The sequence below is a fragment of the Artibeus jamaicensis genome, unplaced genomic scaffold (assembly GCF_021234435.1).
Source record: "Artibeus jamaicensis isolate MK-2021 breed Jamaican fruit bat unplaced genomic scaffold, CSHL_Jam_final contig_700, whole genome shotgun sequence".
In the NCBI taxonomy this organism is placed as follows: domain Eukaryota; kingdom Metazoa; phylum Chordata; class Mammalia; order Chiroptera; family Phyllostomidae; genus Artibeus; species Artibeus jamaicensis.
The window spans coordinates 1,832,451-1,858,953 of record NW_026521930.1 but is presented as its reverse complement, the minus strand read 5'-3'; the positions used below and the strand labels follow the sequence as shown (position 1 = coordinate 1,858,953).

General features: G+C 43.7%; 1 protein-coding gene across 3 annotated transcripts in view; it reads right to left on the bottom strand.

The window, feature by feature from the left end:
- Positions 1 to 990: 990 nt before the first annotated feature.
- Positions 991 to 26,503, bottom strand: part of PRKCB (protein kinase C beta) — a 345,649-nt gene continuing 320,136 nt past the window's right edge. The window contains exons 17-18 of one of the 3 annotated variants that reach the window (XR_008392698.1): positions 5,115 to 7,132; positions 1,565 to 1,639 (exon numbers count right to left, since the gene is read on the bottom strand). Coding sequence is in view for 2 of the 3 variants with exons in the window: in XM_053671474.1 (XP_053527449.1) it covers positions 6,974 to 7,132 (159 nt within the window). In the remaining variant the exon portion in view is untranslated. Of the gene's footprint in view, positions 7,133 to 26,503 lie in introns of all 3 variants that reach the window. The other 2 variants (XM_053671475.1, XM_053671474.1) reach the window with 2 other exon arrangements.

The window sequence follows — 26,503 nt, the reverse complement described above, 5'->3', positions numbered from 1 at the left end:
TGCCACGCTGATCTCAGGGATCCTTATCATGTCAACAGCATTTAGAAGATACCTCCCTTATTTTGCCTTTCTCTGCTGGCCTTCTTGGACAAAAAGAAGAGGACATATGTCCCCCTTTTCTGCAGATGCTGAATTAGCAGAAAATAGTACAAGTAGTTTTACAAATAATGACATCCTAATATACTACAGAAAAGTGATGTTTCTGTACTGACATCAGCCTCCTTGCTGAGTTTTGTCATGGCTGAAATGAAATTTTTGCTATTTACTTCATATTTGAGGGTTTAATACATACAAACCACACTGACTGGATGACTGAGCAGATATTCTGATTATGGGCACAGGAAAAGGTCATGAAGCTTGTCACTTGTAAATGTCTCAACCTCAGATGGCTACAGCATCCAAATAAGTGAAATAAAAGTGTGAACAATAAGGCATTATGGAGACTGTGGTAAAATGAGAGCACACAATGCTCTTTTTTTAGTCCTCACTGGAGGATATGTTTATTGGTTTTAGAGAGGAAGGGTTGGTGGGTGGGGGGTAGAGAGAGGGAGAGACAGGGAAACATCGATGTGAAAGAGAAACATTGATTGGTTTCCTCTCATATGAGCCCCAACCAGGGATCCACTTGGGATCGATCAGAAATTAAACCACAACCTAGGTATGTTACCTGACCAGGGATTGAACCTGCAGTCTTTCTGTTATACGTTCCAATCAACAGAACCACGGAGCCAGGGCAAGCACACATTGCCCTGAAAGGAGACAGCCATGACTCAATTCTGTCTAGTTACCTTCTGGGGTTTTTTTTCAAGTGAATCTGAGAGCCCAGAAATTTAAAAAAATATCCCATTTTAAAAAATGTTGACAATGACTTCAATTAATTAAATTTTGTGCATGTGAAACCAAACTCATCTTCTGACTACATCAGCCTATGGCTCTCCAGTTTGTAACTTCTGTGGCAGTCTATTAAAAGCAGACATGTTAACAAAAGAGTTTGCATATATTTACTCTGTTTAATCATATCAATTCTTAAACAAAAAAATTTCTTCTGAGAGACAATAGGTCACAGTAACTGCAAAGCTTACTCACAATGTTTAAAAATACAAGTCATGCTTAGCATTCAAAGATATGGTAGAATAACTGTAAAAACTTTTACCAGGAACATTAGCTTCTGACTTTAAAAATTACAAATACTGAAGCATTTTGGTATCATACAGTAGTTTTGATAGCATCTGCTCATTCAATGAGTTTCTAGAAGTTCAGGAAATTGTTCCTCTATACTTAAATAAAGCACTTACTCTAAACTAAACATTTTTCAAATGTAGAAAACAAACTAGCAAGCTACACATACAAAGAAAAGCCCTCTAGGACAAGCTCTCCACATGTGGAATGCCAGCATGTGCACCATGAATCCTGGAAGACTAGAATCGATACATACACTTGGCCTGAAGTCTTACCCTCCAGGCTCAGCAAAGGAGTGTGCATTTACCTACACATTAATGACAAACTCTGGGTTAGTATAGGAGAAGCCAGCAAATTCATTTTGGTCCAAGTTCATGATGAAGAGCTTGTCAGTAGGCGTGAGTTCCACAGGCTGTCTGGTGAACTCTTTGTCGAAGTTGGAGGTGTCTCGCTTGTCTCTCTGCCAAATGAAAAGCAAACATTAATACAGTAAGAAGAAGGAAGCAGGACAGAGACACACCAGTCATTGGGAAGCTGATGAACTCTCATGGGCAGAGTCAGCAGTAGCCCCACGCTGACAGAGCAGCTGCATTGCACATGCTACCCCCTCAGCTTTCACTTTATATCCTATGTTGGCTTCAGGAGAGAAAACTTGGTGGAAATATCCTAAGAAAGGAAATCAGACATTGAATTTCTCTGAGGACTGTCATAAAGGGGAGGAGGGGGGTTGTTTTCTTTGGCTTTGAGATGAAATGAGTTGCACACTACTTCTCACAATGTGTAATGCCATAGAGTTAGTCATTGGGCAGAATATCCCAGGGAAAAACCACTCAAAAGTGATCCCTGTGGCTAGGACAACCCTTTCTTTAACAAGGGGAACAGGGCAAACTACTCAGCTCCAAACCAGAGTGGCATGTGGGGATATGGGATCACTGCTTAATGAAAGGAACTGACCACTGTCCCCCTACATTCCCTGGTGCAATCTAGGCTTTCATGGGATGCTCATAAATGCACCCACAGACTAGATGGTGGGTCTTCATCAGCCCAAGGGTCTCTCCAAGGATGTCTATAGCACATATCTAGTCAACAAACTATAAGGAACAAAACCCAAAGCTTCAAGTCAGATCTGTAAGGGCAGCCTTACAAACAAACAAACAAACAAACAAACAAACAAAAATCCTATTCTAGTTATTCTGGCATCCTTCCAGGTCTCCTCTGGTAACATGGACCCCATGCACTCTTCCCTGCCTCTGGGCTTCCAGCAGAGGGTCCTTTTCCACCAGCACCAGTTTGGAAAGCCCTTCCTATTTGTCATGCTGATGATGACTCATGTTTCAAAAAGCCACGTGGTCTAAATAAGACTTGCCATTGTGGATTTTGTCCTGTGGATAGATCCTCATAGAAAATACCCTGAATATCACCCTAGAAATTGGGAGAGAATGGGCCTCTCTGTGGGGACAATTCCTTTCTGAGTTGATAGTATCTGGAGCCACACGAGAACAGTGGCACTCATCCAAGGAGAGTTATTAGTTCCACTGACCTCCTGTTAATTTCCCAAGGAGGTCACTGTGATCAGGGTGCTATGTCAGAACAGGAGCAGGTTAATAAGAAGTCTAAGAAATGAAAAGAGGTCTTGCATCCCGGTAGACAATTAGCCATGGCTAACATGGACTATGTTTAGGGGTTTTAGCTTTTCTTAAGTTTTTTATTCTCCCCTAGTTTTAATTCTTTTGGAAAATCACAGGTTATCTCATCTAGAAGCAGCAGGTGGTGTCAAGCCAGGGGCAGTGTGCTGGAAGGAAAGTATTTCCCTGAGGGCCAGAAAGGGATCTGAGCGATACCCCCAAGGGGTGAGACTCAGGAATTAGAACTAAACTGTAAAACCAGGCCCCTCTCTCCATACACGTGTCTGTCTCTGCTAAAGCCGTGGTGATTCTGTGTTCTGTTTAGGCCTGGGGATAGTGCCTTTGGTCTTCTCGAAGGAAACCCACCTTAGCAACTGTCCTGCCTTTCCTTCTCAGAAATCAGTGTCAACAGGACACTGCTATGCCTTCTCCTTCAGCTCAAACTGTGGCCTACAGAGAAAGTGGAACCCTGAACATCTTGGAGGACTTTTTCTTTCCTACAAGAAGCCTTCCCTGACAAACTCAGAGACTAATTATCTCTAAATCACACCAGGCTTTCAATGACTTGCTTGATGCCTGCCCTCCTGGATTGTATCTTTTATGGCTCCTCATGCGTCCCTGGCACACAACATAGGTCTGGCACATAGTTGATGTTCAATAAGTGATGGCTGGGTGAATGAATGGAGGGTAGAATACATGCATAATGGCAAAAATAAATCAAAATCTTTCTTCCTGAACAAATTTGCAAAGTATTCCACCCTGCCTGGTGTGAATCAGTGGATTGAGTGCCAGACTGCGAACCAAAGGGTTGTGAGTTCTATTCCAAGTCAGAGCACATGCCTGGGTTGCAGGCCAGGTCCCAGTAGGGGGTGCATGAGAGGCAATAACACATTGATAGTTCCCTCCCTCTCCTTTTCCTTCCCTTCCCATCTCTCTAAAAATAAATAAATAAAATCTTGAAAACCCCACAAATTTTCAAAGTATTCTGCAGAAATTATCTATGTTGAAAGCTCTATTTCTCCATTTTCCCTGCACTTGAAATGTTGATTAAAAAAAGAAACTGCAGAAATTCTGACTAATGACCCCTTATTGGAAGGCTTCCCTGCCCAACCTCAGTAAGGTGTGTTAGGGCAACAGCAACTTCAACTTCAGTTCTATTTCTGAAAACTATCAAACTTTTGGAAAACAATGGCAGCAATTTGGAAAATGCAGAGCACAGTGTATATGAGGTCTGTCCAGAAAAAGTCCAGCCATTGTTACTATAACAATAATGGTTTGTGCGGCATCAATGTAACCTGGCAGCCAAGGAGAGTCGACTGGAATGCACATGCATAAACAATGACAACTTCACTATACTAGTCAGTGGGGGCAGTAGATGCTGTTGAGTGAGCATGTGTACTGTGTGGTCATCCCATTCAAAATGACTGAGTGAGTAGAGCAATGAATCTACATCAAATTTTGCATTAAGCTTGCACATTCTTCTGCGAAAACAATTTAGATAATCAGAAGGCTACACCTATGGGCAACTGGTGATTTGGCAACTTCGTCACAACACACACACTCATGCATCACGTCTCGTGCAGAGTTTTTTGGCAAAACAACAAATCACCCAAGTGACTCAGCCCCCTGTATCCCTTTTTGGCGCCCTGCAACTTCTGGCCTTTCCCCAAACTGAAATTACCTTTGAAAGGGAAGAGATTTCAGAGCATAGGTGAGATTCAGGAAAATATGATGGGGCAAGCTGATGGGAATTGGGAGAACTGTGAGGTCCCAAGGTACCTGCTCTGAAGGGGACTGAGTCATCACTGTCCTATGTATAATGTTTCTTGTATCTTGTATTTTCTTCAATAAATATCTCTATTTTTCATAGTACATGGCTGAATACCTTCTGGACAGACCTCTACATACAGTATATTCTTCCTACCTATCATCTACCTACCTACCTACCTAACTACTTTGGTCTCTAAAGTTGTCTCAGGTCATTTGTCAATCACCCAATGTTTTTTAATAGTGTTTACCTTCCTGAGAGAGTATCTGAGGAAAGGCCCGGTTACCTAAATGCCAGTTGAAGGACCTCAACTAACATGCCTGTTGGTGGGCATGGCCCAGAGATCCCAGTGATAAAGCAGTGAGAGTCTTGCACTGAGTGTCAGGAAATCTGGGTTTGCATCCCAGCTTCTAACCTTGGGCAAGTCACTTCCTCTCTCCAGATGCCAGCTTCTCCAGCAGTTAAGTGAGGGGGTTCTGCCCCAATGCCCCTCCTTCTCTAACTGCCTAAGCTTGTCATCTGGGAATTCAAGTTTGCTTTACCTAAGGTCTGGATGGCTACCACAAAGGCTATTCTAGATGGCCCCAAAGTCTGCAGTGGGAAGAAGCAAGAGAACAGAAAGGATTAAATGACAAGAAATCCAAATTGTGGTTTTCTTAAAGATGAGGAATTTTACTTCAAGGATACTTGTCAAGTTTTTTAAGTTCCCTTAATAATGCCTTAGAAACCCTTGAGCTTCTAGAACCACTCAACTTGTGATAAGAATTGTCTTAAGGCCTGAGAATAGCATGAGGCTAGAGATAAGGATGGGGAACCACTTGCTATCCTTATTTGTTTAGATAGAAATGGGATTTCTCCCACCCAAAGGCTTTTTTTGGGCTTCTGGGAGCTCATAAAGATGCTTGCTAGAAAGAATATTTAGTCTAAGCTGAGAGGAGTAGTGATTTTGATAAGAAAATTGAGAGCTCTGGCCATGCTCCTAGCTGGCCCCTGAATGTGGGCTGTGGGTTCTGATATCATTGGCGGCCCCTGGTTAGCCCACCCTGCCCTGTTACAGGCCACCAAGAATCCTTGAATGGTCTGCAGCCCCCACCCCTCTGACTGGCTGAATACTGGGGCTAAGATTAAGCTCTGGGTATAGTCCTTTCTGTCTCAAAGCCTCGAGAGGCTCAACCCCATTTTGCAGTCTGGGTTGACATTTTTCAAAGAGAGCCATTTTCCTTGAAATAGCATTTCTTCTTCTGTTTTTAATATTGTATCTTGATGCTAAAAGAAAAATGGCACATAACACATATCCAGATACAAATGAACATTTCCACAAACATCTTGCAAAACCACATCAAAGAGTACAACTGTTTCCAGAAATTATGTCTTTCTCAGAGTACTTAATTAGCTTTCCAAAGCCAACAACAAACTTAGACTAGCCCCATCCGCTCAGGCATGGGTCCGTTAGGCTCCAGAGCAGTCTTCTTTGTAAATCAGTTGATCATTGTGATTAGTAACATTTGGACATTTATTTCAGAGCATGTGTTAACAAAGTGAATTTCTTTTGCATATGAACAACAGAAATAAAACCCCAAAGCAAATAAAGTTTGAAATGTAATGTAAAATCATAGTCCTTTGGGACCTTGCTAGAGTGACCATGTCCTTTCAGGAAGTGGGGCCAAATGCCTTTTCAAGTAGTTTGGGGATGAAGGTGATCAGGGACATACAAGACCAGAAATGAAAGCACTGAGGCAGCACCCAAGCTGGTTACCTTTTGACCTTTTGAGGTGCTTTTAGTTCACAACTATCTAAAAGCATACTTTTGGAATTTTAAAAGGGCTTAGATAATCTTCTTAACTTTGAGTTAAAAAAAACAAAAAAAATTATTTTTAGCACATTCTTTTCAAAGCTTATGGTGCCTCCAAACCAGGCAGGATGGAGGAATTCCCTCTAAGTCAAAGCAACCATATGCTTGGAGAGCGGCCAAGCTTCAGGTCTAGAAGTGGAAGAACACTGCTAGCATCTGATGATCCACTCATTGGGTAGGAAGAATCTAGATTGGATGGTAGGAGTTGGAGAATGTATAAAAATGGCAGTGCAGAAACAAAGGAAAAGAAAGCAGGCATTTTCCGTCCCCGCTGGCTCTACTTAGCTGACATGCCAGAGAAAATTAATTGTAAGAGGACTTAGATAATGTGTTAATTATGCATTTTCAGCATGACATCTGCATAATTCCATCTCATAGAGATGCTCCAAACTACCTGAGGACATTTGGGTTCTGGAAGTTCTGGAACATGGTCACTCTAGTCTCATCAGCAAATAAACATGAATGCAATTTTGAAATGAAAAAAAATGTCACCACAGTAACCGTTGAGCTTGAATGACAGAAATGAAGGACGGAGATCTACACATCTACTTAGCTCTTGACTTCAGGTTTTAAAAATTCAGAGTTAACAAAAGAAAATCCTTCGAATTCTGATTGGTCAATATTCCTGATGACTTCCTGGTCAGGAGGTGTTAGGACTGGTGGATGACGGGTGAAAAATCGGTCGAAGTTTTCAGCATTTCGCCCACACTATGAGAGGGGAAGAAAAGAACTTGTGGTGGGTGGAAACAAAACACAACAGAACCAAACAAAATTGGATGTGGTTTTCTTCATCCCTTTCCTTTCACTACCTCAGAGAGGTTGTTTTAATGACCAGACATGAGAGCAACATAAAATGCAAAATTGTCATGACCTTTGGTATATGACCCTGGGTTCCCGACCTTCAGTTTCTGTAACTCCTGAGCTGCCATGGTGTCCACTGGGCAGTCAGGAGCTGTATGACAAAAGCATGAGATGGTGGGGCTGGTGGTGTATGTCAGGTTTCTCTCCTAGCCCCACCCCCAGAAGTCAGCCAAGCTTGTCTGTTGAAAGGAATGGAATTAAAGTACCTTAAGATGTTTTATGTGGCAAAGATGCAAAATAATGACCCTTATACATCACCTGGGAGATCTCAATATTTAAGAGCAGGCCTCTTGATGTGCTGTCTACTGGCTGTCAATAAGGAACAACTGACATTTTGTAGCTCAGCAGATACAGGAGTTCACAAACCCCAGTCAACAAAAAAGATCCCTGGACCTGGGTTTGGTACCTGTGATGCCTGTGCACCAATGGGGCCCTGGGCAGCTGGATAAGTTACTGGTCTTTAATTATTAGGTGCCAGAAGGTGAGTGGCCATTCTCTCTACAAACAGGAAGGAGGGGAATGGGATGAAATACAAAGCAGAGCTTGGTCAGCCAGTCAGGCTCCAGAGGGAAAACTATTGCCACTTCTCATCCATCCTGTGGTCCTGCTATAGGAAAGGTCCCACTCTGAGGCAGAGTTATAACACATGTGTGTGTGTGCGTACACATGCACGCTCATATGTGAGTGCACACATATGCACTTGCTAGTTTTCACCTAATTAGAAGGGACAAATCACAAATTTGATGTTCTTTGTTCTTCAGCAGAAAAGCCATTTGCTTTCTAAGTGTTTCAAACAGTGCCTACAGGAGGCAACCACAACCTAGTAACACAGTAGTAGGAGTGTAATTATAATAGCTAGCATTTATTATGCATTTGCTATATGCCAGGGACCCTACAATTCTCTTTACATACAGTATCTTATTTAATCTTCCCAATGACCCTAAGAAGTGGGTTTTATTATCATCCTATGAGATAGATGAAGAAACTGAGGCCAGGAAGATTACATCATCTGTTCGAGGTCACACAGCTAGTGAGCAGCAGAGGTGCACTGTGGGCTGGGTCAGCTTACCATCAAAGCCCAAATGTCTGGCTCCATTGTACAAGAATGATTGACAGGATGGTAAGTTATTGAATAATGGGGTGGGTGCACCTTGGAGGGGAGAGAGGAGAAATTAGGGATGAGGATGATGAGGTCTCTGGTTTGAGTAAGACAAAGAAAGTGGGAGAATTCAGAAAGATGACTATTTCTGTTTGGACATGATGACTCTGAGGGACCAGTGAGAGTCTAGGACCTGACTTGAAATAGTTAGAAGTACAGGTTCTGGACCTCAGGAGAGAGGTCTTAAAATTTTTTTTATAAGTCAGAATATGAAAGGTGCAAAAGAGATAATAAAAATAGGATATTGTTACCACTGAAAAATCTCCAAGAGATCAAGCTGGGAAGTCACTGAAAATTGGCCATTGCATTTGGCAACTGGGAGAAGATGGATGAGGAAATGCTAGGCTGTGCCCACTTCACAGAGAATGGGAAGGTAAGCTCAGAAAGTCAAGAAATATAAGCTCCTCTTTCAAGCCCTCCAGTCACAGGGAGCAGAGGTACTGGGTATGTGTACAGGGGACTTAGCTCTCAGATAGCCTCAGCCTCTGGCTCCATGTAGGTTTGGAAAGAAGGAACCCCTGCAGACATGCATTCGAACCCAGACATTAGTGCTCACTAGCTGTGCAACTCTAGGCAGATTCTTTAAAGACACTTTTGTGAACCAGGAGAGTACTCATTGTTCTCACAGAGGGTTGTGACGACAATAACATGAGACAATGCATGTGACTAGTACAGTGCCTAATCCCTAGCAAGTAAGTGCTCAACACACCCTCACTGTGAGTATCACCTAATTCTTGTTTCCTTGTATTCACTAAAAAATCTCTCCAGACAGCATATGCTTCCTCAATGAGGGGTCTTCAGGATGTTTAAGTTGTAAATACTAAGGAAACAGTCTTGCATTTTTTCTATTCTTTTTGTTTTCAGTTTAATTTTTTCCCTTCTTATTGAATTTATTGGGGTGACACTGGTTAACAAAATTTTACAGGTTTCAGGTGCCCAATTCTATAACACATCATCTGTATTGTGTGTTCACCAACCCAAGTCAAGTCTCCATCCAATGGTTTTCAGGATATTTAAGTTGTAAATACTGAGGAAACAGTCTTGCATTTTTTAAAGGAATACATTTGTTATTCCAAACTAAATTGTTTCCAGTTTTTGATATCTTGGCTTTCAGGTCTCAGAAAATGAGAAGTGACCCCCGTCCCCAGCCATACAATCTAAGACTTGGAGTCTAACAGATGGTCTGCTGGCCCATGGTGGAAAACACACACTAAAAGATGGACCCTTGGTGTCAATGCAGTGTGGTCAGGACTACTGTTCAGGTTCTTTCTTTATTTACTCATTTTTCTCAGCAAAGACATATTTATTGAGTATGTACTGTGTGCTGATCCTAAATTATACAAATACATGCCTTGTGGATCTTACATTCTACTGGAGAAAAAGGCAACAAAAAATAAATAAAAATATAACTATAAATCTAAAGAAATATTTTAATGCTGGAGAGAGGTAAATGATATTAAGAAAAATAAGTCAGGTCAGAGATAAAGGATGAAGAGAATAAAGAATGCCATTTCTGACAAGGCAGTCAGCTCTGTGGAAATAGCCTGTGCACATGCTGTAGTCAGCAGACAGCCATGAGGCCAGTGTGGCCCGAGCAGTGACCCAGGGAGGGAGGGTCAGAGAGGGCACCAGGAGCCGGCTCACTGGCCTCACCAGCCATGTGAGGAGGGAGGCTTTTCATGCCACTGGGGAATTCTTTCTTTATTTTTTAAGAAATAAATATATGTATGTATGTGTGTATGTATGTATGTATGTATGTAGGCATGTATTTATATTGATGACACTATTAACAGATGTCCCTACCAAGCATTGCGTGGTCCGCACTGACTTGTATTTCAGCATGATCATGGGTGCTGCTCATAGAATAGACAGATGGGCCAGGGACAATGGTGGAAACAGTGAAGCCAGTTAGGAGGCTGCTGCAAGACACAGGCAAGAGATGAGGGTGGCAGACAGGAAGGTGACAGTGGTAGACATGGGAAGATGTACTTGGTTTGGGGATGTACTTTGAATTTGAAGTTCGTGAGATATGCTGATGGGTAGGATGTAGGTTATGTGAGAGAGGACTGGTCAATGATTCCGACTTCTGGCCTGAGCTACATGGTGAGTGGGGCACACAAAGGGCAGAGCATATTTGTGGGAGAAACTGAGCATCAATTTCATTTATGGTAAGGTTGAGTGTCCAGTGGAGATGTGACAGATCAAGTGGGAGCTTCCTGGCTGCTGTGTGGGGACTGCAGAGGAGCAGCAGCTGACTGATGGCAGAAGCACTGGGGTGGGCAGAAGACGGCTGCAATCACCCTCAGGAGACAGATGGTGGGGAGAGTGGTGGAGAAGGGGTGAGCAGAGGGGATGGAGATGCTCATGGCAGAGACGCGGAGGCAAGGTGGCAAGTTACAAGGCAGACTTGCAGGCATTTTTCTTTGCCCTGGGTGTTGGGACCCAAACCAGCCAGTCTAGGAAGCATGTAAGCTGAGATACAGCAAGACTTTGGGGGCCATTTTTCTTTAAAACCCATCAATTTCTCATCCATAGCAGAAGGCGGTTGCTTTGCTGAGGCCTCCCCAGAGGCTGTTATGAGAAGCAGAGAAAGAGTTTCTTTGAGCTGGGCAGCCTCCTCTCCATCACCCCCTCACTGCCTTGGAAAACAGTCAAATCTTTTAAGTGAGATGGCAAGGAAGAGATGCAAGGACAATGGTTAAGCAAGGGGGCACAATACAGGGGCAGTTTGATGTCCCTGCTAATATGCAACTTACCAGGCTGGCAGATCGCAGCCTCCCTAAGTGTTGCCATATTTTTCAAATGGAGCTGTCACTGCCTGTTAGCTTCAGCAGAGCTCGCCTCATGGAGATGTCAGCCCTCGGGAGGCACAGCCCATTAGCTCTGTGCCTGCTGCATCCTTGGAGAATGGGCAGCTCAGTGTCTGGGATCTAATGGCAAGTGCAGTGCAGACCACACCTGCTTCTCTGGCTGTCTTGGGCGGATACTCCATCCTTACCTAGCTTGGTACCTGTCAGCTACTCAAAGAAAACCAAGCCTCCTTGTCATTAGGATACACCACTGGGGCTCCTGGAGCAGGGATAGGGGGCCAAGCCAACTAGGTTATTTAAATCAGATGGTACCGCCTCCAGGCTGGAGAAGAAAGAAAGGATTGTGACTTCATTCCATGGTAATCCTGAATTTGAAAACCTGGAGAGTTTGAAACATTTGTCTGTGAGCTGTTACGTGTGAGCTATTTTTCCTTCTTCTCTTCCTTCTAATTTCTGTTTCAGTGTGTCAATAACAGCTCTGAGTCTAGTTGTCAAATGTGGAGTTGGCCCAGACACAGCAGCCACAGGGATCTTTCAGAGACTCCAGTTTAGATATGCCACTTCTCTGCTTTTCTCAGCAATGGCTCCCAATTGCCCCAAGCCCATGATCCTTAGTGTGGCTAACAGGACTGTTTAGGACGTAGCCCTGGTCATCTGCTAACTAGCCCTCTCCACACCCACAACTCCCAGCCCAACTTTCCCCACCCCAGCACACCCTCCAGATGTAATGACCTCCCAATTCTTAGGACGCTGTCTCTCCTCCAAGCCTCTCGTTGCGTAGGCTCTCCTCTGCCAGGAACACTTGCCTCCCACCCCTTCTGCTCCACCTGGCTATCTGCTATGAAGCTTCCCGGTCTCCAACAGAGGTCACTTCCTCCAGGAGGCTTTTCCTGGACTCATCTTCTATACCCCTGGGCTTATCCCCTCAAGACAGAATGTTCAAAGAATTGTTAGAAGAGAAAAAAATTGAAATCAACTATCAACCAATAGGGAAACATTAAATAAATAATATGTCTTTGATATATTCCTATGCAAAACACCTTTTTTCCCCAATTGGGTCTGTTTCTTTTTAAATTTATTTATTTAAATTGTTGTTCAAGTAGTTTTCTGTCTTTTACTCCCATCCCAGCGCCCTCACCCCGTGCTCCCCATCTCCCTTCCATTTCCACTGCAAAACACTTTTAAACATTAAAAGAAGATGAGGAAGAATATTAAATGATATCATCCCATTACTAACAGTGTATACAACATATTCCCATTCTATAAATTATGTACACAAATGTATATGTGATATCTGACACATATTATATACAAGCTCAGAGACTGGGAGACTTCAGATTGTTTCCTTTTCTCCTTTATCTTTTATGCTAGATTGTGTTTTTATAGTTTAAGTAACAATCAGTTGAGAGTTTTTGTGATAAGAAAATAGCTATTTTAAATGAAGGAGCTACTGCCCTGGAAGACAGAGGGAAAATAGAAATGAAAAGAATGGGGATACTTAGCCAAATTGTTAAGGTCTGCCTGATGCTGTTTAATTGGCTTTGTCTTAGTTAAAAACACTAAGAACTCCCAAGTGGCTGCCCTGTTGTGTATTTTGGGGCCAAGGGGATGATGCTGAAGACTAGTACTAGTTCTGCCCAGCAGTGTGCCAGACACCAGGAATGCAATGATGCATAAGAGGGTCCCTGTCCTTACCATCCTGGAGCTTACAGGCTAGCAGCCGAGGCAGATGCACACTGAGGCCACTACACAGTACCATGTGACAGTGTTGCTATTAAGCAAAATGAGGAAGGAACCTAAGGAAGGCCTGGGAGCCTTGCTGGAGAAGGTGACATCTAAGCTGAGTGGGACCAGGAAGGACACTGCTTCTTTGAAGGAGAGAAGGCAAGAACCCAGGGAAGAAATAGAGGTGAAAACAGGGCAAGATCAGGCCAAGATGCTGAGGAGGAGAATAAAGGCCCATTACATGCTATTCGCTGCTCACCTGGGGTTGGTAATGTGGCTACGGCCCAGGAGAGCTTCCTGCCTGGCCTCCCTCAAGACAGGAACTGAAACTAGAAGGTCACATGAAAAGACAACCATGCCATAGGGCCTTGGTAAAAAGACAAGCCACTCTTTTTCAAACGTACACATCCAGTGAAATCCAGGGTCCTCCAAATGCTATGAAACAGTTCTCCACAGCAGGAAAATGAAGGAGCAGCTCACCCAGGGAGGAGCATCCAGCACAGCAGAGCCGCACTCAGACTTTATCATTATCAAGTCATTTATGGGCCAAGGTTTTTCAGCTGAGCAGAGTCAGACAACATTCAGCATGGTCTGGCCTTTGGCAAAGAAAAGAAACATGAAAGCTCCCTTGTCTGTAAATAATGAAGGTCCCTTACAATCGGGGGTATCTGACCTCGTGTGTCTAGAGGAAGTGGTAAGAGAGGGGTCTTTTGTGCTTGATAGCACATTTCATTTATTTTTTAAATTTTTCATTTAAAAACAACATACAGTGTTTTGTTTGCCTCCAGCTCTCAGTTTAAATGCCATCTCCTCAGAGAGGCTGTTCTAATCACCTCCAAGTGCAGCAGGTCCCTCTGTCTCTCCTTCTGTTATTCTCCATCAGAGCACCCTGTCCATTCTTTCACATAAAATTAAACATTCAAATACACCAATCTATAATTACATGTTGATTTCTTTGCTTATCTGTTTTTTGTCTATCATCCCATATAAAGTGTAAACTCCACGAGAGCTGTTTTGCCCACCACTGCATTCCTGGGATCTAGTACGGGCTTTGGCCCTCAGTATTGTCAAATGGATGAAGAGCAGTGTACATAAGTGCTGATTATTAGCCAGATACTGTGCAACTGTTTTACAAGCTTATCTCACTCAGCCATCCAGTGGTCCTAAGATGACTCTGCTACATGAGGAATAACAGGGTTTAAAAAGCTTAAGTACCTGACTATGATCCAGGCTCTTCCTTCCATCAGTCTTTTGCATTTATTGCCAGAATAAATTGTGCAAAAGAAAAATAAATGGCACGCCCCTTTGTAATTCCAATAGCCCTACATCTTCATCATGTTAACATTTTGGTCTGTGTCCAGAATGGCTGGATGGATAGGGGGATGGGTGTTGTTCACTCTTAGAACCCATGTAGACTCATCACTTTATTATTCAGCCTGCTTTTAAAAATCCAGATGAAACACCTTCTAACCATTTCTCATGTCAACCAAGTATCATATTTTTCTTATCTATTCTTCATCATTCACCTGAAACCCGCAATGCTGGCTTCAAATAAACTAGCTCACAAATAGTAATTATTTTTTTATTTGCCTGTGTTTTTATAGTTTTGATTCTCACAGGTCTGTGAGATAGGAAAAACAAAAATCATCTGCACCTAACAAATAATTTGAAAAGTTAACAATTTGGTCGGGGTCATACAGGGGAAGAACCATGAGTCAGAGTCTTGGATGTTTGATTCCAAAGGCCACATCTCACTGCCTTATAAATTACACCACGCATGTGGCATGGACTTACAGTTAGTTACAATAACCTGGGTGCCATCACTCCACCACTATACCATCTTTAATCAAGTTAGCTAAGTTACCTAAGCCAAGTTTTCTGTTACGGCAAATGTAGCTACTTTGTAGTGTGCGGTGAGGATGACTTGATAACATACACATAAAATATTTCACAAGATAGCTGTTAGCTACTGTTGAGTGCTGACTGACCCAGTCTTGTCCAGTGAGCTGACTGTGGTCTCATAATAGAGGGGCCCTGCCATACTCTAACCTATCCTAGAATATGACTGCTATAGTTACAGGCACTTAAAACACAAAACAAAACCTTTCCCACCAAGGCGGGTGGGACATGAGAGGGACCTGCAAGGTGAAGGCAGGGCCTGCAGCTCTGCTGTTAGAGGAAGCAAGGGAAAAATGTGTGTCCAGGGACAAAAGGGACACATTGCCACTCCTACCCAAGCCTTGCTCCTTGGAATGATATTTCAAGCAGACTCATGTACCACCTACGAACTGCTGTTTTCCATACCCTAGTTGGGACATTTTATGATTGTTTATAAAAAACTGCACTCATAAATAAATAAGAACTAAGCTCATTTTCTCTCCCTTTATAGGTCATGGGCATATTTCTCCCTCTTGACAATTAGAATTAAATTCTACTGACATTAGAAGTCTCCATGGAGTCACTATTTCTACTGGGAGTAGTTATGGAGGCAGAAGGAAAATCAGTGAGCCCAGTGCCATAAAAACAAAAGAGAAGAGTGAAGGAGCCTGAATTTATGTCCTACAGATACACTTACCCATATAGGAAACTATTAAAAGGATGAAGAAAAATTTGATGTGCTAATAAAAGCAATCTCCAAGGAATAAGTAGATACACTGTGCATCCCTGCACTACTAAAAGAAGAATAATAACAAATTTAAAAACAAAAAACAACCAGAACTACGAGAAAATTGACTGTATGGAAGTCCAACAACCAAGGAGTTAAAGAAGAAACATTCATCCAGACCAGTAGGAGGGGCAGAGATGGGCAGCTGAGGTGTAGAGGACTGGCAGCAAGGCAGCGGCTGAAGGACTGGGGCAGGCAACGTGGTGGCTGGTGGACCTGGCAGTCCCACATTTGTGTGCAGATAAACTGGGAGGAAAACTGGGAAACATGACAGATTGTGCAACCCAGGGTTCCAATGCAGAGAAATAAAACCTCAAAACCTCTCACTGAAAAGACCTGTGGGGGTTGTGGCAGCAGAAGAATCTTCCAGCCTCAGAGGAGAGTTTGCTGGAGAGACCCACAGGGTCCTAGAATGTACGCAAACCCACCCACCTAGGAATCAGCACCAGAAGGGCCCAATTTGCTTGTGGTAGCAGGGGAAGTGACTGAATGCCCCCAGGAGCCAAGCAAACAGCACTGTTCCTTCTCTGACCCCTCCCCCACATACAGCACCACAACAGCAGCAATGGAGGTTGCCCTGCCCTGGTGAATAACTAAGGCTCTGCCCCTTACAATGGAACAGCTTCAAGGAGACAAAGAAATATGGCCCAAATGAAAGAACATATCTAAGCTCCAGAAAAAATACATCTAAGTGATGAGGAGATAGCTAACTTATCAGATACAGAGTTCAAAACACTGGTGATCAGGATGCTCACAGAAACGGTTGAATATGGTCACAAAAGAGAGAAAAAAGTGAAGGCTATGAAAAGTGAATTAAAGGAAAAATGCACACAGACAACAGTGACAGGAAGGAACCCAGAACTCAAATCAACAATTTGCAGCACAAGGAAGAAACAAACATTCAACCAGAGCAGAATGAAGAAACAAGAATTCAAAAAAATAAAGAGAGGCTTAGTAACCTCCAGGACAACTTTAAATGTTCCAAATCCAAATCAGAGGAGTTCCAAAAGGAGAAGAGGAAGAGCAGAAAATTGAAAATTTCTTTGAGAAAATAATGAAGAAGAACTTCTCCAATCTGGTAAAGGAAACAGACTTCTAGGAAGTCCAAGAAGCTCAGAGAGTCCCAAAGAAGTTGGACCCAGGGAAGCATATACCAAGGCACATCATAATTACATTAGCCAAGTTTAAAGAAAAGGTAGAGAATCTTAAAAGCAGCAAGAAAAAAGGAGACCGTTACCTTGAAAGGAGTTCCCATAAGACTGTCAGTTGATTTTTCAAAAGAAACCTTGCAGGCAAGAAAGGGCTGGAAAGAAGTATTCCAAGTCATGAAAGGCAAGGACCTACATCCAAGATTGTTCTATCCAGCAAAGCTATCATTTAGAATGGAAGGGCAGATAAAGTGTTTCCCAGATAAGGTCAAGTTAAAGGAGTTCATCATCACCAAGCCCTTGTTGTATGAAATGTTAAAGGAACTTATCTAAGGAAAAGAAGAAGATAAAAAACTATGAACAGTAAAATGACAACAAACTCAGCAAACAACTAGAAGAGGAACAGAATCACAGAAACTGAAATCACATGGAGAGCTATCAGTGGGGAGGTGGAGTGGGGAGAAAAGGGGAAAAGATTCAGGGAATAAGAAGCATAAATGGTAGGTACAAAATAGACATGGGGAGGTTAAGAACAGTATAGGAAATGGAGAAGCCAAAGAATTTCTGTGTACGATCCATGTGCATGAACTAAGGGCAGGGGAAGGCAGGTGGGAGTGGGGTGCAGGGTAAAGGGGAATAAAGGGGGAAAATGAGACAACTGTAATAGCATAATCAATAAAATATATATTTAAAAAAACAGTTTCCAAGATGGATGGGAGTGGAACAAAGCATGGAATCAAACATGGCACGCTAACAGCAAGGTGTGTGATGTGGAGTCTTCACGCTGAATCCTCATCTCCAGAAGTCACACCAGAGCCTGGCCACAGTGGACAGCTCTGGGAAAGTGAACCAAGGAACCTAGCTAGGGGTTGGGTGGGAGGTACTTAATTTTACTGCATGGCATTTGATGCTGCTTGAATATTTTACTTTTTCAAATATTTTAATGGGATGAAGATCAAAGTACCAAATAAAATAGTGAGATCAAGAAACATAAGACAAGCCTATGAGAGGATGCCACTTTGAGGTTATTGCTGACTCAGTAAGAGAAATTTCAATAGAGTGGTAGGAGAAGAAGCCAGATTGTACCTAACTGAAGAAAAAATTGATTATAATTAAGTGGAGAGAGAAAGAACTGGCAACTCTTTCAAAGTGTGTATGACAAGATAGGGCAGTAGCCCTAGTAGTAGAAAGGAGAAACCCCACACCTGAGGGAAGGGTGTTTAAGACGAGAATGATGTAGTGTGTGTGTGTGATGAGGAAGAGTCTGGAAAGAGTTAGAGTGGACATCCGCTGGTTTGGCCCACTCAGCAGGCATTTCTTCTTTTTTCCACCAAGAGGACCCACTCTTTCTCCTCTCTCAAGATGTCTGGTCTAGATAGGGGTAGAACCAGTCCCTTGGCAGGTGACCTAGGCCTGACCAATCAGCACATTCTACCCCCCCCCCTTCAGTGAGTGCTTTCAAGATGGCCATCAGTCCCAATATCTTCCAGTAAGATTGAGTTCGAGGCTGCTGGGAATTTTAGGAAAAGAACACTGGGTTTTTTTTGGTTTTTTTTTGGCAGAAGTTGCTCAGATAATGGGATGTAAGCCTGGAGCAGCTACATACCCTAGAAAGCCTTCTGAGAATGAAGAATGAAGTCCACACAGAGGAAAGCAACAAAAGTGATATGAGAAATGGATTCCTTTTGACACTACTAAATCTGGCCATAACTGAACACTTAAAAAATTGTTGTTTAAATGTCAGTCTGAACCAGGTTCCTATTTGCAACCATAGGAGCTTTTAGTATTATAGAGAGAAGCTGTAGGCACATGCTAGACAGAGGATATGTGCAAAGCAGATGGAAGGATGGGGGTTGAGAGCAGGAGAGGCAGGGAAGTCTTACAGGAGTGGGTTTGCCAGAGGGAAGGAGGTCAAAGAGGACAAGATGACTATGCAGGTGCAGGAAACTGGGAGCCACCACCCACGGGTACACACTGGCCTTAATTTCTCCCCTGACTTGGGAGGTACAGCTACCAGCTGAGATCAAGGGGACTGAACCTGTGTCTGGAGAGCCTGCATTTGTGGAGGCTCAGAGGGGCTGAGTTTCCTGCCCATCTTTACTTAGCCACTGAACAGCAAAGCTGATATTTGAATCCTGGGTTCATCTGGCTCTCAATCCATATTCTGCTTGACCCAGTCTCTCTGGATCCATCTGCTTATCTCCTCAAGTTCTCTCACCATTTGGCCTATAGTTTTCTGGAACACTGTGATAAGAACTGCCCTGGGCAGGGCAGAGGACAGAATCCAAAAAGCTGACTTCATGAATAAGGGCTTTGGAAGTAAAGAAATAGGAGTTTAAATTACATTGGCACTCAGACTTACTAGCTGTGTAACTACAGGCAGGTTACTTCACCTCTCCAAGCCTGCTTCCTTAGGAGTACAGAGGAGATAATAATAACATCTATTTCATGGGATTGTAATGAGATTCATAAAATAGAGTGCTCTGCTCTCTAGTAAAATTGTAAAATTTAATAGAACATGCATGATCCACTTTATTATTACTACAAATGGTGTTATTAATAAAGCCCTCTATCTATTAAATGGAGTGTCAGTTTTCTTGCTCTGGTTCTGCTTTATTCCCTATGCAGGCACACAGGCAAATCTCCAGGCTTCCACTTCTCATCCATAGAATGGAGGAGTTGAATTCCAGTTAGCAGGTATCTTTTAATTTTTGACTTCTACGACATTCCAGTGGTTATTGCCAGACATATCCTAAGAGTTTTATGCTCTCCCTAGCAATGTGACCTTCCTGTCTGCCCATTCAATTCAAACTGTTGGCTTCTGTGCCAGGGGACAGCTCAAAGTCATGCCCCTGGCAAGTGACTTAGGAACTTCAGTGGCCCAGAATCCTGCCATTTCCAACCATCCCAAGGGATCCTGGTTTGATTTGTAGTTTCTATAGGGGCTCCACAGGTGAGTGGGTGGGTGGGTGGGTGGGTGGGAGAGATAAGCAGGCAGACGCCAGACTTTGTGTCCTAAATGACTGTTGGCTATTTGTTAGCATGCAAAAGTAGCCTAATGCTTTAATTAAGGCCTCTGCCAACCCCATACTTTGGATCACCAAAGCAACAAACAGGGCCGAGTGCAGAAGTCTCCCCCTCGATGAGCCTGTCTTGAGTGCCTCATTTTGGATGCTGCCATGTCCTGCTTCCAGAGGTTAGTCAGTCTGCTATCTTTTATCAGCCTTAAAATCAAAGCCTTAAGGAACTAGTGAGATCTGCATCTTTTAAAAGCCTGCCAGTGAATTAGAAAAGGTGTAAATATGCTACTTATTTGTGGCAATACTTTAAAACAAACTTTAAATCATTTGAATTGTAAGGTTATTTAGTCCTTTTTCTATTATGTAACAGAAACCATTAGGTGGTGTTATTCTAACTTTCTTGCCTTAGTGCAATCAAAACCTTAAAAGGAGCTCCTAGTGCTCCTAATAATCTTCCCAAGGATGTTTGGCAGAGTGGAGTCCATGGTGCAAGTCCTAGCCCTGCCACCTGCTGGCCCTAAGCCTTGAGCAAAAGACCTAGCCTTTCTAAGCTGCACATCCTCACCCGCAATTTGGTGAGAACAACACCTATCTCATGGAGTTGTTTGAGAATTGGATGAGGTAATGACCGGAAGGCACTTAAAGAGAGTGCCTGGCACAGACAAGAATTCAGCATTGCTTCTAATGTATTTGAATAGCACAAATTTTATGAGAATTATTTCAAATTCCTGTTTCCCAAAGGGTATTGTTCCTTTGAGCACTTGGTACTTTGAGGGAGCTGTAAGTCTTTCCTTATATCAATCAGATGAAGTAAAAGTGATATTCCTTTCTGAAGTCTTGAATTTGGAGTATTAGTAGCAAACATACAAAGGTGTATATGTTGTAGTTTCAATTCAGAAATGTCAGTGCCTCAAACACACATTCAGACACACACACACACAGACACTCATACAGCAAGAAGGGCAATTGGGTTTGGAGAACATCGTCACATGGACAGAAGTACAGCTCAGAAAAGCAGTGCTTGATGCTTTTGACCTCAGCAGCATAAACAATGTTTTTGGATGACAGAATAACGCAGAAGTCAAGTCTGGTGAGCACACTTTAGTTTCTGAAGCAGCACAGCATTTACACTCCCAGCATGTGGGGGTATTGAGTGACCAAAGAGCATATGCAGCGTGTTGGGAAGATATTAGGGGAAAGGCTGGAATACAGTAGGATGGGAACAGGGGCTCTGCTTTCTCACTTTGTAAGATTCTGAGGCTTTCCTGATTTGCAAAGGCCTCAAAATTCTCTGGGGCTTTACGTAAAGTGAAGATGAGCATGAGTTCCAAGAGCAGATTTGATGGAATCAGTCTATATAGTACTGAGGTTTGCAGGGTGTGAGGCCCGACAGCTAGGCTGGAATGGAAGGAAAGGGGAAGGGAGTGCGCTGATTGTGTTAAGATGGCACTAAACGCTGCCCATGGTGACAAGGTATAGGGACAAGGGCTCTCCTTAATGCCCGTTTATCCTCTGGCTGTACTCTTCAGGCCCTGCTTAGAGTGAACAAATGATCAGACTGATCATCCTTCAGAACAATATTCAGCCATGTTTCCTTGGGGGGAGGTGGCTGATGCATACTCTAGAGTCTTAGGCTCCATAGACTGTAATGGTACAGAGTGTTCTTGTTGCCTACTTCTCTAGCATTTTTAAACTTGCTGAGTCTCTGCCACCCACTGGGAGTCAGCTAGAACCTTGAGCCCGAGGTATGTGGTCCTACCTCATTTTCACAGTGAGCCCTGCAGTAGGTGTTATGGACACTACCAGACTTCACTAAGACAAATAATAATACATGAATGCCAACAAAATCACAGTCAGGCTTTCGATTTAAACATACTATGTGTGATAGCATACGTTGTACTGTGAGATCACACAACACCATGTACTGAGCACTCTCCAATAAAACATGCTCGCCCACAGTGTGGCCTCGATGCATCCTGGGTTATGGCACAGCCCAAGTCCAGGAATGCCCTCAGCACCCAGAGCCTTCCATACTGCCATGTAATTTACACTGACAGGAGGAAGTATAACCCATCACACAGCCCCATCCTGCCCTACACCCTCCCTGCAAGCCAGCACTCCCATTCCAAAGCTTTCCCAACAATTTATTTCACTAGTTCATTCTGCTTTCCACCAGTGCCCTGACTTAGAGAGACTACACATTATTACACTTGAAGCACATTTATGCAGACATCCTTTGTGCCCCAGGGGGTAGGTACTGGGTACCTAAAAGGTGCCAGGGACAGGAACTGGGTGGGGCTGCAGATGACAAGATGAACACACCCAGAGGCTCTAAAACAGCTCTGGGTTATTGCAAGAGCCTCAGAGCCCATCTCCTGTTTCACCCTCACATCTGCAGAAGTCAGAGTGATCCTTTAAAAACCAAAGTCAGATCACGCTCTTTCTCTGCTCACAGACCCCAACGGCCACTCATCTCACCTGGTGTGGAAGGTCAAAGATCCTACAGTGGCCGCTCTGATCTCATCTCCTTTGTCTCTTTGCCAGCCACTCAGCTCTGCACCTTGCCTTTGCTGTTATTGAATGCACCAGGTAAGCTCCTGCCTCTAGCCCTTTGCATTTGTTGCTACCCCTCGAGCCATGCCCTCACCCCCAGACATATAGTTAATCTACCCATCCCCTCCCCTTCTTCCCATCTTTGCTGAAATGTCACTTTCCCACTGAGGCCTTCCATCACCCTGTTTAAAACTGACTTCTCCCTGACCCAGCTCTCCCAGGCCCCATCCCTCCACAATGCTTAGTGACTTCTAACATACTCACTGATTTCTGTGTTATTTGCCTGCTCCCTCTAAAATGTTTTTTGAGGGCAGAGATTTTTACTGTCTTTATTGCTATGAATAGTAAAAATCCCTGCCCTTACCTAGAACAGCACCTAACCTCAATAAACGCCTTCTGAATGAATGACTCAGAGTACGTGACAATGTCACCACAGAGGACAGAACCAGAACATGCACTTCTCAGCCCATTGCCTCAGAATGCACTCAGCCACATACTCTGCCCTTCAGCACACAGACTAGCACCTTGCACCTACCACACTGATCCAAGACAGCTTGCTATGTATCTGATCCACATTCACCGGCACTAAGGTCTGTACTAAAGCTTGTCATCCCTTCAGTACAGCCTTCACCATGCAACATGGTGCACCGGTGGCAACAGGATCTGCCAACCAACTCACCAGCTGGCACCACCTCATAGAACCATATTCCAGCCCCTGTCACACAAAGCGTAGCCCATAGCCAGCAGCATTCTGTCACCTGGGAGTGTGTTGGCAATTCTCAGTCTTAGGCTGGACTCCAGACCCACTGAATCAGAATCCACATTTTAACCAGATACCCAAGTGACACATGTGTGTACATTATATTTAAGAGGCTCTGCTAGGCTACATCATGGTACCTGTGACACTTGCCTGAGCGATGACAGATGGCAGGAGTCACAGCCCTCTCCACGCAGAGTACAAGCAGCCATACATCAGACCCTTCACCATCACCCCATGGGTGCATACTGCACAATGATGAGGCGCCATGGCAGACACCAGTCAGCATCCATGTGACAGCCCTGCATGAAAAGGTCCCCACAGAATCCCTTACACTCCTTCACAGAATACATTGTAGTATCCTATTATAGAGCCATATGTTTATTCATTCATTTACTCAATAAAAATTATTAAGTATCTGTTATATGCTAAGCTTTTTGATGAGACTACAGGGCAACTGTCATAATCATTTAGTCTCATCAGAAAGACATACAAGATATTGAACAAGAAATTACAACAGAGCGCGTGATGAGTTTGTTGATAGGACACTAGCACAGGATCACTGCTCAGGGCCAAGAGCCTCTCTGAGAGGGTGACATTCTGCTCTTTCATGAGGGAAAGAAGCAAGGCACCAGGAGGAAAGAGTGGCGGGAAGGGCTTGGGGCATCCAGGAGAAGGTTCCACATAGACAAAGCCAGAAAGGGAAGACAGGTGCTGCAAGAAGTTCAGAAATGCTGGTTCTCACCATCAGCTCAGGTTGGGGAGGAACAGAGGATGGACCTTGGAAGTTGCCAAGAGCCATATATGTTAAGGAACAAAAGACATTATTTGGGGGGCAGCAGAGAGCCATTGGTGGGGGTAGGGCTTGAAGCAAGAGAGTGATACAGTTGGATGCACATTTAAAAGATTACTCTGTGCCCTGAAACAATATACCAAAGCTAGTGTGTTCCAGTAATTTTGAGCAACACTCTGTGAACAGCCCCTTGCCACTATAAAAGATGGCAATGAGAACAACTTTAAAAACCCATTTAAAATTGTTTTAATGGCCTACACTAATAATGATCTCTACCGGTGTTTGGGTATACTCCTCTGTTATTGCCCATATTTTTTTTTTCTTGCCTCATTCTATTTAACGGCATGTGTGAATCAGGAACACCGACAGATTCATGCATGCATTTTAATAACTCACAAGGCACATGGGACTCTACAAGCACTGGCCCTGAGCCCTTCAGAAGCTGTGGGGAAGAGGAAATGTGAAATCCTTAGATGGGGGCTCTCAAGTTGGTGTGTGTGATGTGAAAGGTATATGCTCACTTTGCCTCAAATGAGTGGGTGGCATACTCATTATCATTATTTCTAATTCAGTCTGAGGATGTCAAGGGCAGTGCCTGCTTCCCCTTAGAGTCAGGGCAGACCATCTGGAACTACATAAGCCCCATCCAGTCACTGCTTTGAAAGCCATTGTTTAAACATATACCAGGGAATTCAAGACACTGACCAGTTGAAAGCCATATCCAAAGCACAACAGCTGAAGGATCCTGTTGACCATTACTAATTACTATAGTCTTCTTTATTCTTCATAAAAACAGCTACCTTTCCCAAGTACCTTTGGTGAGCCAGACACTGGGCTGGACCTTTTATAGTCATTACTGCTCAGCAGGAATAGTCAAAATATTTGACAAGTCAGAACAGACTCTGGCTGTAAATAACCAGAACTAATGGAAATTGGCTGAACGTCATCCTGATGTTGAATAATCACTACCCCAGAGGTTACAAACTGACAGCCCATGGCCACACACAGCTCATGTATGTGTTTTATTTGGCCTGAATTTTATGCCTAATTTTTAAAACTTTGTTGCCAATATATAAAAAATACATTTACATAAAAGTCTTGACAAGAATGGAGTGTGGAGTGCCTGCCTCCCTGCACAGCGAAGCTGGCCAGCCTGGGGGCCGTCTCCCAGAGGGTGCTCAGGAAAAACCAGCTGTTATTCTCCTGGATGATGTAGAAAGATTACAGTGGTCATAATGGGCAACAGAGTCTTCCAACTGTTCAGCTGGAAATAAAGACCCACTGCACCTTTTAGACAGCCTGTCAGTTCTCCAGGTGGCCTCTGTCCACACTGCTCCCTCCTCCCTCATTTTCATTGCCTGCCTTGCCTTTTAGGCACCTGAGTCTGTGACCTATTCCCGGGAGCCACAATCTATCACCCAGACTGGTGAGAAACAGGGTCTTCCTCTTAAACAGATTTTCCTCAGGTCCACACTCCTCTGGCCTCTGCTCACCTCTTGTGCCTCAGCATTTCACACTGAACTCCACAGTGGTGACTCAGCCTGGAGTGTGTGTCAGACTCTATGGAGGGCCTCACCGTCAGAGCTTCCAGTGTCCCCAGGGATGCTGACTGACACTGCTGGGCAGGAGACCAAACTATGAAAACCACTGTCTATCACCAAAGCCAGAACCCCAGTATCACAAGGTTCAAAGCTGGTGGGGATGAAAGCATCTACATTTTTCCTCTGGCCAAATGAGGGGCAGGATCCATGCTTAGAGACCTCATGAAGGGCCCACCTCCGAGTTTCCTGAACGGACAACCCATTCTTCTCTCCAGATTGCCTTTTGCTCTTTTTCCAAATGGGTTAATAAAAGTGATGATATTGCCCTTGACTCACAGGCCCCTCTCCAACCCCCAAGTGTACACAGAAACATTCTCTTGAGGAAGAGCATCAGCAGGACCAACACTGTGCCCTCAAAGACACTGCACATGAGACCTTGATATATATGTCATGCTGCGAACAAATCATTGCCAATTCTCCTGTACCAGGCACATGATGAGTGTTTTATGTGTAGATGGTCCTCTCATGGAGAAACTATTACTATCACTTTATTATAGATAATGAAATAGGAGCAGAGAGGGGAACTGACTCATCCAAGTTCACCATCTCTAGAATAACCAACAGACTGTTTGTTGGACCCACTGTATTCACTGAGAGTCAGGCACTATTGGGAATATTGAGCTCAATCCTATGTCTGTATTTTACATGGGTGCTGATTACCTGGAGGGAATAGAGACATAGAGGTGAAGTCATATGGGACATGCTTGCCAGGTATGGAGTGGGGAGGTGTTGAGCCTGGAAATCACAAGAATCAGGAGCATAAGACCAGCATTTTCAAGGTTCTATCTACAGAGAAAGAGGCTCTGGGTGACTTAACAGGACCCAAGGATGGCAGTTCTGGGAGGCTGATATGATATCAGCATACAAGTATGCAACAATTAGAAGGACCACACATTGGAACTGGCTGCCTGAGAGACCTGTTTCCTAGCACCAGGAAGTGTCCAGAGAGAAATAGGACTCACAGAGTGGCTGTCTCCTAATCATTTG